The sequence below is a fragment of the Cygnus olor genome, chromosome 9, assembly GCF_009769625.2.
Source record: "Cygnus olor isolate bCygOlo1 chromosome 9, bCygOlo1.pri.v2, whole genome shotgun sequence".
Lineage (NCBI taxonomy): Eukaryota > Metazoa > Chordata > Aves > Anseriformes > Anatidae > Cygnus > Cygnus olor.
In genome coordinates, this window is record NC_049177.1 from 19,011,430 (window position 1) to 19,025,157 (window position 13,728).

The 13,728-nt window shown below is 38.5% G+C and overlaps 1 protein-coding gene across 3 annotated transcripts in view; it reads right to left on the reverse strand.

Annotated features, from left to right (window-relative positions):
• Positions 1-13,728, reverse strand: part of USP13 (ubiquitin specific peptidase 13) — a 50,149-nt gene that overhangs the window by 3,544 nt on the left and 32,877 nt on the right. For 2 of the 3 annotated variants that reach the window (XM_040566819.1, XM_040566821.1), the window contains exons 11-20: positions 11,268-11,393; positions 9,841-9,994; positions 9,468-9,642; positions 7,310-7,398; positions 6,926-7,048; positions 6,410-6,436; positions 3,997-4,140; positions 2,885-3,051; positions 2,228-2,390; positions 524-608 (exon numbers count right to left, since the gene is read on the reverse strand). In XM_040566819.1, coding sequence (XP_040422753.1) covers positions 524-608; positions 2,228-2,390; positions 2,885-3,051; positions 3,997-4,140; positions 6,410-6,436; positions 6,926-7,048; positions 7,310-7,398; positions 9,468-9,642; positions 9,841-9,994; positions 11,268-11,393 — 1,253 coding nt within the window. Of the gene's footprint in view, positions 1-523; positions 609-1,185; positions 1,308-2,227; positions 2,391-2,884; positions 3,052-3,996; positions 4,141-6,409; positions 6,437-6,925; positions 7,049-7,309; positions 7,399-9,467; positions 9,643-9,840; positions 9,995-11,267; positions 11,394-13,728 lie in introns of those variants that run through there. The other variant, XM_040566820.1, reaches the window with a different exon arrangement.

Genomic DNA, 13,728 nt, shown 5'->3' on the forward strand with positions numbered 1-13,728 from the left:
GCACCTTTACTGGCAATATCGGGAACAGAAAAGGAAGAGGGATGTGCAGAGGAGTATGCAGTTACAGTTTAAGTGAAGGAAAATTATGGATTTATGATATTAAAAAAATAAAATAAAATATCAAAATCACAGCCAGGATCAGTCCTGCAGTACTATCAGTACTAATGTTAGTATTAGCCTGTAGTCTGATGGGTTTCTATTGATGGGAAGGGAGAGAAAGTTGGGGGAAGCTCAGATAAACAGTCAGGTACAAAACTGATGCCCCCAAATGAACAAAGATTTGGAATAACAAGGACAGAACACCCACTGGTTCATTTCAATGTAGACCTCAGCCGTATCAGAGTTGGCTCATCACATCTATAATCTGTAACAATCAGAAACTTCATCCCTTTGGTGGGAAATGTATACATGGTAATAAACATGCGTTTTGCATGCCATGAATACACATACTGCTCTGAACAGACACGTTTCAAAGAAAACATTCGTACACCCGTGTGTCTCCCTCCACTCATTGTCAACTCACCTTCCTTCTTTCTTGAGATGACAAACATAGTGGCCACTCATTGTGGATGTTCCCATGTGGCTGATGAACCCAAACAGTTCATATCCTGTTTAATAAAAACAAGGGGGAGCATAAGTCTTATTGCTAGCATTGCAATATGAATCCAGGGGAAACTTTTCTTTCTAATCTTAGAGAAGCACCTGAGCACTCCTAACTCAGACTCTGCATCCCCAAACACAGTTTCCATTAAGACTGCAGCATATGCTCGGTTTAACTAGTGCTCAGATTCACTGTCAAACATCAAAACAATCCAAGCAAAACCCACATACATCTGTGCATGTACAGCAGGGCTGTGATCACAGCCCTGGGAAGAGAAAACAGCAGATTCATTCCCAGTTCACAGAGAGCACCACAGAAAGTGCTAGATATGGAGTTCATTCCACACACAGATTAGCTATGTGTTTGAGCGTGATCACAGATCCCCTATAAATCAAACAAAAAAACCCTAAGTTCTAAATTTCATCAGCCCATAAAAGGGAGGACAGGAAAGAAACCTCTTCCTTTAATACAAAGGACAATTTTTGTACTTTGAGCCTCTGAAGAACTCATCATTGGTTCTTGCTCCCCACCCATTCATGCCATTCACCCAGATTACCACCAAAAGTAAAAGGGTACCTTCTTTCAGGATATTGCATAAGGACAGAGGCCTGGATTTTGGTGGAGAGGGCTTTCTGGAGCCATTTTACAGTATCATGTTGGTTATCAGGATTTCAGGCACTCAGTAAATGGTCTCAGTCTATAAAGGCTAAGTACCACAAAAAATAATTATTCCAAATCTTTTTTCTTTTTTTTTTAACCTAATGATTATCAATCTTTCCCACGTCTCCATGACACTTAAGATTGGATTTCATAATGTTAGAAACAAAGAAATTAATGTTCTTATAAAAAAATGGCATCTACAGAAACAAAATCAAATTGGCTGTTAATATTTTTTTTTAAGACCATTACAGTCAAGACCAGAGGGACAAGCTTAGAACATAAAACAGTTATTAGAACAGGTCACAAATGACCCTCCAGAAATGTTATGTGATAGTATAACATTGGAACCACTGAGCTATTGTACTCTAGTGCTTTCACACTTAAGTTGTTGTGCGTTGTTTTTTTTTGCCTACTTCACAACTTTGACTGCTGTACATTTGCTCCATCTTGTGGTTTATTTAGCAGTCATATGACTGAGAATCTCAACGAAAAAAACATCACCCAAAAGAAAACATCAAAGCAGTACAAACAGGATGCTAATTATACCAGCCACATTAGAATAAGGAATTTGGTTGAAGGGATTTTATCAACCCACCCACCCAACCTCACCCCAGACTACAGAAGGACAGAAACTCAGGTAGTATGGAAACAGCAGTGTTATCTTTGGGATGCTCAGCCTTTGAAGATTTCAGCATCCTAGCTTTTCTTTGTCCTTCTATCTTACAGCAACAAACAAAAATGTAAAACTAGGCCAGGAGAGACTTTTACGCTGTGGCAACAAAAAGCTGGGACTCAGGTTATTCAGTGAGTCCAGAGGAAGTTTACTGAGCAAACACAGACCACAGAAATTAGTCCCACAACATCTGGCACAGCCCCAGAAGCAGGATTAGAAGTCAGTTGTCTGTAAGTAGTACTTGGGTAGGTGTGACAATAGCACAAAAGCCAACTCTAAGCTGAAGAACTTACTTCCAGGCCCATCTTTGATCCTGGGTCCCTCTGATCCTGTCTCTGCAAGGATATTCGCATTAGCATGGTTCTCCATATCCATCACGTCCAAAGCAGGCTCACTCTCTTCCTCAAGTTCAGGGCGGCTGAAGATCCATTCCAGTGCACGCTCCAAATTATTGTTCTGTGAGTCAATCAAACAAAAAAGCAGCCCTTAATACATTCTCTAGAATCATGCTACCACTCATATACCAGCCTTTGAAACAAATATGGATCATATGCAAAAGCCCTAAAAACTTCTAAGATATATACTCTACCTCCATGGAAAACAGTACTCAACAAGCACTCTGCAGAAATTTAACAGATGGAAAAGAAATCTTCCCACAAACATTCCCCATGGTCCCTGATTTCCCATCATGAAGATGCATGGTCTTTAGGCATTCTGATTGTTTCTCAGATGTTTGACTACATTTTAACATTATGTAATGCACACTTCCCACCTTCTCCACTTTAACCTAACCAACTCAGGCATCCCACACTTTGCCAGAATAGTTCTACGCACATCATCCACTAACTGGATTTTTATACGTATTTTTCACAGGTATCTGAACACCCAAACATACAAGGCACATAACATCAAATGAAATCCACATGCTACCACTAACTCAAGGAACTCACTGTTGCCTTCAGCGCTTGAATTGCTAGGTTCCTTTGGAAGCCCATGGAAATGATAATGGCAACCATCTCTTCAGGAGGCTGGTTATCCAGCCCAACAGCCCCTAACCCAGCCGCTCCACTGGAAGTGGCTCCTCCAAACGCAGGTACAACCAATGGCTCAGCAAAGTCTGGAACAAGCAAACATTCGTCAATTCATTCTTTTGCCCCACTGAACTGGAAAGTCAACAACACAGACCAACAAACAGGAGCTCAAAAGCAGCCTGGAAATCAATGTGCAGTGTATTTCACTTGTCCAGTTGGGACTTAGATGTGTGGAAAGCCTTAAAAACAACAAGTTGCAACAACTTGGCACATCACAGAAGTGAAACAACTGAAGGAAAGTAGCAAAGGTTGATGTAGAAGCAGTGATGACACCAGAACAGTAGACAATCCAGCTGATGTGCATATAGTTGTAAAATTAACTGATTCCATAGCTGAAATATGCTGGTTAAGCTCAAGTAAAACTCGTTCCCCATTTACACAAGCAACACAAGAGTCCACAATGAAATGGGAACTCAACCAAATCAGGAGATCCCTGGCAAGGGCGTGCTCAGGTATACTCAGTACCAAATCACAGGCTCAAACTTTGTATGGTTGAAACACAGGAAGTGGAGAACATCTAGCTGCCAATTAGATGTCCATCAGTAGATAGCACAAGTTATAAGTATGTTGTGAATGCACTAACCTGAACTAGAGAAGGCTGATATGGAAGAAAAGCACCCAGAAAACAGAGCTCTCTATACTTACACTTGATCACAAGTCAGCTTTTCCCTCTGCAGCATAGACCTAGCCAAAGGCTTGAAAACAGAAAGCTGGCCCACACCATCAGTGAGGACACGAGACAGTACTTTTGGTGTAACTTATGTTTGTTGTTGTCTTCTAGACAGAGGATGCCATATGATGGCCAAGACCTGCATATCCTAGGAGCAGCTTAGGAAAATTCACTCACACCTCCAGTTTCCTGGGGTGAGGAAGGGGGATGTCGTTTCTCTGTCACACATTAAGAAATTTCAACTGACTGCCACAATACACAACCAGGAGTTGAGTTTAGTTTACGCCTTCCAGTCACTAACCTGGTTCTTCCATATGTGCAATGATCCAGTTGAAAGCCACTTCAGCACCCAGGTTGCCTGTATAGTACACGGCTTTCCGACATGCTTCCAAAGGAAAACCCATCTCTGCCAGTTGCATAACTGAAGACTCATCAACATCTAGAGCTGCAAGAAAGGACCTTCTAGAATATAGAAGTCTAATTTAATCTGTTGTACAGTATTTCTTAATGTTATTTGTGGTGCTACATATTACTATACATATTGCTAGGATTTGTTTTAGTACTAGTACTTAGGTTAGCAATAAAGCCATACTCATTAGAAAGCAGCCTTGTACAAAGCATTATAGTATTTAATATGGACTTGAAATCATTTGCCTCACTAACCTACATAGGTCCTTAAACCCTGACAATTTCATACAGAATTTTATTTATAGAAGAACTCACTGCTGAATTTTAAGGGGTGAAGTTAGGTGCTGAGCTTAGCTAGAGAGGGCCATCTAGAGCCATCACAGCTCTCACAGGAAGGATCTTCCAGGCAAGAGAAACAATGGCTGCTGGATCTAGCAGTCTCCGGTTGAACTTCACCTCTGAATAAAACAGCCTGACAGCTTCAGCTGAGATCAGAGTCCAGAGGGAGCCAGGCTCAAGCAGCTGTAACCCCCAGAACTGCAAGATCCCACTGATGAGCGGCATCTTGCAGATGAGTCTTTGGCTCCTGCTCAGGCCTGTTCTGCTTTGAACACCTGCAGAAACTCAGTGAGTCCTTCTTCCCAGGAAAGGTGGTACCCACCTCTCTTTAGGTCTCATACCATACCACTCGGACACGTTGTCTCTTCTGGAGCTTTTAGCTTAGAGCAGAACTTCTGCTACTGCCTCTGCTGATGCATGGAAAAATCAATTTGTTCTGACAGCACTGCTGATACTATAAGGCACTACTACAAGGACCTTCTTGGTATTCTCTCTCTCATTAATAAGTTATTATTAGAAGTAGCACAGATAACATTCTGCTTGGAGATAACTGCAGGTAAAAATAAGTTTCCAACACAGTAAATATTAAAGACACCTCACAGATATCTGTATCCCTTACTACTAACAATGAGGCAAAAAAATCAAACTATAGCAACAGAAGGACCAGATTACGTTTTAGACACAATTTAGAGTCCACCAAGTCATTACACATCCACTACTGATTTTTTGCCCTAAATGAAAGCAGCTATTGCTCATGCTTTACAGCTATACTTCAAATGCAAATTTTTGAAGTATGCATTTTTATAACCATTAATACTAACGCTGAAGCACAAAACACCACTACAGACACTGAAGCACAGAAGAACAAAAAAGTAAAAAAAATTTGCAATGTTTACTCCATAATTAAGTTCAAAACTTTTTAATTTTAATTTAGTTTTAAAAAAAATAAAAAAGCATCTTTTTTAATATTTAAACTTATTGTGAAATAATCATCCCAAACTCCTTAGAGCAGTATCTACATTAGCATACATTAGTATCTACATGACTAATACATGACTAAAATGTGTGTTTTTTCTTTTCTCTTTTTAAGAATCATTTGGAAAGGGCTTGATGTTGAAGATAAGGTGCAATTTTACCTGGTCTTGTGGGAGGTGGGGGTTGGAACTAGGTGATCTTTAAGGCCCCTTCCAACCCAAGCCATTCTATGATTCTATGAATTAGCAAAGTGGTAGTCAAAGAGGTCTTTCAATGCAGTAGCTTGCCCTTATTCATATTGCACTTCCACCTCCTTCGTTCTACAAACCAGACCTGAAATAAGTCTCTGCTAAGATCATAACAACTTCAGTTTGGAAGTACAGCAGATTCATCAATGAAAGTAGCAACCAAGTCTTCTCTTTAGTAAGCTATTACATAAAACAAAGGAATTTTCAAGCCTAGAGAGGTGCTGCTTGGCATTCAACATAGGCAATTGTTAAATTAAGACTCTGTCCATAGAATCTGCATTGCATCTTATATATATGCAAATATATGTAATGTTTAAACCTAAAATATCCTCTAGTTCCTACAAATAAAGGTATAGGTATAAAATAGTAGTGTCTCTTGTCTAATAAATGGCTGCATGTGTGAAGTAAAAAGTATTGTAAAACACTGCATCTGAGTTAACATCTCCCAGTCTGTTAATAACTGTATTTTATTACACATAGGTACATCAGATTTCATATTCAAAGTTACTGCAGATATAGTAGCAGCTCATATTCTAGCTATGCTTATGCTACTACAGACTCTTAAGAGTCCTGCACACATGCAAGCAAATGCTGAACAAGTACAGACGTCAGCTGTTACTTAAAGGAAGCATGCAGCCAGAGCTCCATGCATCTCTATGTGTACAGAGAAACCATTAACTGAGCAAAAGCAGGGCAATTTTTTAAGCAGCTGAAATACCAGTCTCAGAAAAATGAGATACGTACACTCCATGAAATGGTTCATCGTACGATCTGAAAAAAACATGGGAAAAAAAGGAGGAAAAGTCACATATGAAGGCTGAATAGATTCATATTGTTTCATAAAAAAAAAAATACATGTTTTTTAAAGTCACAGAAACATTTGACCTAACACAGGCAGAGCATGATCATCTTTATATCCCTGATGTTTTGCCTTGAATTAGCAATCTCCCTAACAACTCAAAATGAGATGCTGCTAGTACCATAAACCAGCAGGAATTATATCTGATGGCTGACCTAAACCAACTTAAACAAGAATCTGTTCTGTTATAAATAAGGTTCCATCACCCAAACACACTAAAACCAGGTCAGTCCACTGAGCAAGAGGGTTAAAAAAAGAATAGGTCATGGTAAGCAACTGCAGATAAGGGTCAAAATTCAAACCTTTAGAGAGCTGAATTTTGACATAGCCTTTGGTCTGGCACACAGCCTCAGGTACTAGTTTTCTTTCATGGAGAGGATCAGGAAAACAGAATTCAGTACCTTTTGGATCATCAGGAATGATAATGGGAGGAGCAATGTCTGGAAGTTCCTCTTCTCCTGGCTGGAGACCCGTGGCCCGAAGGTGGTTGATATCCAGAAAGTCTGGCATGTCTACAGAAACATCTACAAAAACAGAGAAATGGGTTAAGTGTATGAATCCAGCAAAATGACCTCATAGAGCCAGGACTCTGGTACTCAGCTGACAAACAGCCAGGATAACTTCACATGGGTTAGTCTAATTTGTCATAACAGAAAAGAAGATTCAGTTAGGATCTTCACAGTATAAACCTCAGAATGAAATCACATCCTCATACAGGAAAGCATGTATACCTTACAGGTTATATTAGATAGAATGAGAAAAAGGTAAGTACAAAAGGCACATACCAAGCTTTTTGGGTATCCAATCAAGGCCAAAGGTGAACTTCTTTATCTGTACAACTAAGTACTCGGGAAATGAAGCAAAACGAGAAGTCCTGGGAAGCACAAGAAATTCAATTCAGTGAAGCAGGGCAACAACATCAAAAGCAGCACAGACTTTAGTACCTCATGCACACTGAGATAAGTAATTCTAGTAATTCTGAGTGAAATGAATAGTGATGAATTTTATAAAATATAAGTGAGAACCTAAATTTCACAGAAAAGTAAGTTTTCAAGTACAGTGAAGTATAGTAATTTTCTATACATTTATATCCCAAATGTCAGCTGAAAACCTTGCAGATATTCAGCTTGTAGGAAAAACATAGGAAACAACTAAAAGTAATATATTAAATTTGCTTACTCAAGCAGTTCTGAAACTGAATGTCAGGAAATAACTTTTCAATGATGTATTGGGTAGAACTTTAGGGCAAGTGTTTAAAGCATAGCTTGGACAGAATGGGCTAACAATGGAATATGCAATTTTTCATTCTAACGGTAGCATTGGCAATGAGGTATCAGTCCACCTATAAAGCATTCATTAAGATAAAGATTTCATTTTGAATTTTTCATATAAAAATGCTATACAGAAATACATTATAGTCTTATTGAACTACTACAATATTTAACAAAAATAGAGATGACTCTTGAGGTGAAACAGATACCTGATTTTTGTCCACTTAATGAAGAGAAAAAGTTAATCTTGAACACAATGAAATATTATATGTATTGCTGTTCTCCTTCTCCATGTTCCCATTTTCCTCATATTTAGTATCCTGAACCTTTCCCCTTATCTTCCATTTACACATCCTTTCCTCTAATTCAACTTATTCTGAGTAAAATACAATTAACCCATAAGTGAGGCCTTCCTTCCATATTACAAATAGTTGCTTTCTAAATTATGGTTAGCTCTACCTTGCAGTTTTAGTAAGTTTATTATCAGTAGCAGAAAACTTTGAATTTAAACATATTCTTCTTTACTTTTCAATGCTTTTCAATATCCAGGGAATGAGGAAGTGCTAAATTAAAATTTACCCTGGATCTGCCGGATCTGTTCAAAGACTGCAATGCTCTTCCAACATGGCCACAGTAAAAAAAAAAAAAAAAAAGAGAGAGAGAGAGAGAAACCTCCACACCTTTCTGCTACGTTTTTCTCTATACCATGTGCACTTGCCTCACAGCTTTCAATACAATATGAGTGAAGCTGTACACAAAAAGAGGGATGAGGCATTGATATGTTAAGTGATCTAAAAATAGAAGGTATCACAGCAAACCAGTTGCAGAGCTGATTTCTCAACCACTCCTTGCTGCTGACATATAGAAATGGAACCTGATAAGAAACTAACTCTTGTTAACAAGAAATTCTGCCCCTGCAAACTTCAGTCCTCTGCCTCTCATCCTATTTCATCTCAATGCTTTCTAAGCCCAAAAAGTTCTTGGTTCTTTTATCTACCTAAACGTAGACACACAAGGTAGTTTCCTTCTTTTTTACGTGCACCTTGTACCATGGCCCCACATAAGTAACAGCAATCAAGCTTAACAGATACAACCAAATCCTGTAGCTTGCAGATGTGGATGGGTTGAAATCCAGACACACACAATAAACATAACGTAATTAAAACAGCATTATCAGCATAGCACTTCACAAATGCAAAGGCTTCCATTCATCTAAAGAACTTTCTCACACAAGAAGTAAAACCTTCATTTGCTTTATCTTGTTTTGTCTCCACACAATGCTCTTCAGCATTTTTAGTCAAATGAAGACATCAAGGGACTAAGCACAGAGATCCAGAGTGTCTCTTAACACTCAGTACAGAGCTCTATCGCTAGCTAATACATGGGAATCAATTTTAAAATGTGGGCAAACAATTAAGCCATAAGCATTTAAAGTTCAAGCTCTTAAAAACCATCTCATTTCACCTCTTGGAGTTCGACAGCTTAGATCAATTTATTTCCTGCTCAATTGCTCATTACAGCTCTTGTCAAGCCTGATCTGCACATTACATTTGTGAGCCCCAACATTAACATGATCCCAAAGCCCATTAAGCCCTTTGTTTCTCACTGTGCCATGTCCAGGTAGGAAAGTAAGCAAAGAGTAGGGGTTTTTATTAGGCAGGCAGACACTTACTTAACTCCTGCAGATTTTGCTTGAAGGGCGCTGCTCCAGAAGTCCTCTACGTTGTTTGGTTCAGAAAAAGCCTGCAGGCATGCACTAAATGGGATCTTGGCACGGACAAGCTCTGGTGGAGCTCTCCTTGCAGCTTCTGCTTCTCGCCTTTTCAGTTCATATGCAATTAATTCATCTGAGAAATACATAATACATTGAAAGCTAAATGAATATTGTTGCGGCTTTGATGTGCCTCACTGCAGTCTTATTTTTGCAGGTCTTAGAAACAGAAGAACCTACCTACCAATAAAACTCTTGTGTGGCTCAACAGACGTCATTCATGGTTGGGAGAGTTTCCAGAAAGTCACTCAATAGACTTCTTTTTTTCCCTTACCTTTGTTTGTTGCTGCTTCCATTGCAACAGGTAACTGCATGATATAGTCCACCCTCTCTGTGTAGCGCACCTTTCTGGACTGGCAGCATTGTGTGCGTTCTTCCACCAGGAACCGGAAGACATCACTGGGGTTTTCTGAACCTACTGGGTTCCTCTGAAAGGAATATTAACATTCACTTTAATGATCTTCCCTTAGATGACCAAAGAATCCAAAGACTAATGGCAAGCACAAAGACACCAATGTTGCACCCAGATTTGACAGCTCAGCTTGTATTCTATTGCATGCAGAACTCTTGCAATGACAGGGAAGTCCTTCATGTCTGCACACACAGCAATATCTTGGAGAAAGGTACTAATTTGCAGGGTATGCACCCAAGGAACCTGACTGAGTCAAGGTAGACAGAAGAAGGTACGAAAGTGACAGGTTATAATAAAGACTGAAATCTCAGGTAAGTAACATGGAACATCCCTTCAGCAGACAGAATTGTTGCTACCACTCTGAATCTGCATTGAAACAGAACGAGAAACTTGTAGTTCATTATCCAGATAGAAATGTCATACACAGAATAAATCTTCCTCCTTATTGTTCATGTTAACATCTGTTTTCAGGTTTAAAAAAAAAAAAAAAAAATCTTCTAGCCACCCTGTAATCAGTAATGTGTTTTGTGATGTGGAACATTATACATGCAAATGTGAATAACTTCATCTGAACTAACACATGAATAAACACCTTTGATTCTTGGGAAAAATAGGAAAATGAGGGAGGAAGGATGGAAAAGAAAGAAATGCTTTAAATCAAAACTGGCTATCTTTGTAAATTTCCTTTTCAGAAAGACATACTTAAAATTCACAGCACTGGTTCTTTTACACGCAGCATTGAGCTGGAACTCAGTAAAACTAACATTTTATACTCAGAAATATTCAACTGACAAATATTCACTTTGCCTTCATCAGGGGAGACTTTTCTCCCTTAATGACTCAATGACATACAGCTGGGATTTGTAAAAGGAGTTGGACATGGTGATTAGTTTGCTCCCAGCGTAGACAAAAATTTGTAATAATAATACCACCTAATTCATTATTATTCCAAGACAGACTTTGATATGGTAAACAAATGGATAGCATGCAATCATAAATGAACAGCAATTTAAGGACAGACACATACGTTTATAAATCTTATAGATTGTTCAATCATGCTTGACCTTTCTGTATCTCTTGCAGCACTGGTCATGCAAGAGTCTGAAGTCATGAGAAGGGAGAATTAAATAAAAAATTGTTTCTAAATCAAAACACGTTTAAATTGGTGCCATTTTCTACATATCCAACACTATAAATAATATATATAAAAATGACCCATTCATATAACAACTTGGTCCTCATTGTCTAATATAACCACAGAAAAGAAGTAGCCATGAAGATTTTCTCACCTCTACTAGATTTATAAGATGTAGGAAAAACTCCTGTGCGTCTTGTTGTCTATTAGAGGAAAATTCTGGGTGGCCTTTACTTATAAAAGCCTTAAACATTCGGGGAGATATTCCATTGTGTTGTGGCTAGAAATAAATGAAAGAAAGAAACCTTTTAAAGAAGAGTTTTTGTTCATTCTTGGACCAAAGATCCCCAAACCACTCCACTAGATCTATTCATGAGCCATTGTAGCTCTGTAGATGAGCACTGTAGAAATAATAATTTCAGTTTCATCTGGACTTCCATTTTAATAAAAATGAAAAGGAACCTGAAATATTATTTGACTGTTTTAGAATGTGTTTTCTGACATTTCCTGCATCGTTCACTTCATCTGATTTTTCCATGGCATTTGCAAGTTAAAACAGATTACTGCAGGTTTCATAGAATCATAGAATGTTTGCTGAAGGCTAGTAGTTTTCAGAAAGGCTAAAAGTCTACACAGTTCTCTAACACTTGACATTCCTTCAGACCCCTGTTTCACTTAAAGCTATGTGGGCATTGAAGCAGTTTGATATACCAGCTGGCAGCTTTACTCAGGACAAAACCTTTCCAGAGATCTCTGCAGAGCGAAGCAGAGAGCAACTAATGCATGCAGGATGAATTCCCAGAGGGGTTGCAAAGAACAGACATGACTCTGCAATTTGCAGGTGTTAGTTTTGTTGAAGGACCAGGAACATACTGCCTTTGGCCAGAAAACTGTACCATATCTGAAGATCTCTAGCTGCTCAGAGAGTCCTCGTTTTCACTTTCACACACTCTATACCACTTTAAGAAGCTTTTTTTTTTTCCCTTGGAATTGTATCCTAAAGAATACACTAGTTACTATTCCTTTTACATAACACTTTCAAAAGGGTCAGAATCTTTTACTCAGATTTGCCCTCATCCTCCATAAGACCAAATAAATTTCAAGACAGTCCAAGCAAAAGCACAGCCTCTAGGACATACTAGAGGTTGTTCAATATTCAGCCAATCTCAGTCTTTACTACAGTTGCACTAACATTCTGGTATAAAAATAGAAAAAGCAGCATGAAATGGAAGATGCATAAAGCACACACTAGCAGAGCAAAATTTTATTCTTGGTTTCTCCAGTGTAAGATAGCCCTAGACTCACTGAAATCAGAAGCAGATTCTTAATTTTGTTTTTTCAGTTTCTGGCAACATACCAGCAACCTCATTAAACTAAGATGCTAGTTAGAGGGTCTCATAAAGAGAAAGGGTCTCAGTACTGCTTGAACAGAGATGTTCTAGGGATTTCTGAATCATGGGTTATTTATCACTTTTGTGTCCTCGACTGGCTTTCAAAGCCAAGACTGGGGAGAGAAATGCATAAAACAGCTCAAATTACTACACATCAGGCTTTTTTCTATGTTGAAAGCAAGAATATTGCAAGGTGGCACATTTGCCCTGATGTGTAATGCAATGAGTTTGGACTTCAGCCTTGTTTCCATCTATATGCTTTTTACTCAGCCATTCGAGCAGGGAGAAATATGCCACATGTGACAGTCTCTAGAAGAGGATCTCACACTGGAAACTCTTTCTACCTCAAGGACAAGAAAAATAATGGAAGAAATGGCAGAGCTCTAAGCAGAAAATCAAGTCCTAGTTGATGACCATTGAGGCTTTCAATCTGTTCTTAATATCAAAGTGGGTCCAAGTGGCTGCCATTCCCAGATAAAGCTCCTGTGGCAAAAAGATTTCAGCTCCCCAGAACCATGAATATTTATAGAATACCTGGCATACTTTCCCCATCAACAGTTGCAAAACAGTTTAGCTAAATATAGACTGTGCTGGACCAATGCAGATCTCACATGAACGCTTTTACAGGCAACAACTCCAAAAAACTTTGGATGAATTCCAAAGACCCAGAAAGCTAGAGAACTTCTTTGCATGTAGGAGGCAAAAAAAAAAAAAAAAGAATAATTGATTTTATAGACACAAAACTGAAGCACTTGAAAATATTGAGGGCCTAAAATCCTCTGCAATCATATTAGTATATTTTAAATCTCAGTACAGCTATCTGGATGAGAAATATCATCTGTATGTATACCGGTATTTTGGGGGAAAGCTAGCAGGGCAGGGAAACACCCCCAAATCCACAAAACCTACATTTGTACATCCGCAGTGAGGGAACAGAGAAAACAGCTATATTTTTTTTTTTTCTAAGTAATTCTTCAATACAAAGAATAAAAGGGATAAAAAAATTATTCAATAAAAAGAATAAATAAAGGCTGATTCAAATCCTGGTAACTGCTAGGATTTGCTTGATAAGGACCTCATCTGATGCATGTAACTACAATTTTATTAAACTGAACTTATGAATAATACAGATATTCTTAAATAACAACACATGGCTACTACTAACTACCTGACACAAATTTATAGTATTTGTCATTAAAAAGTTCTCGACATCTCATTGCTAGG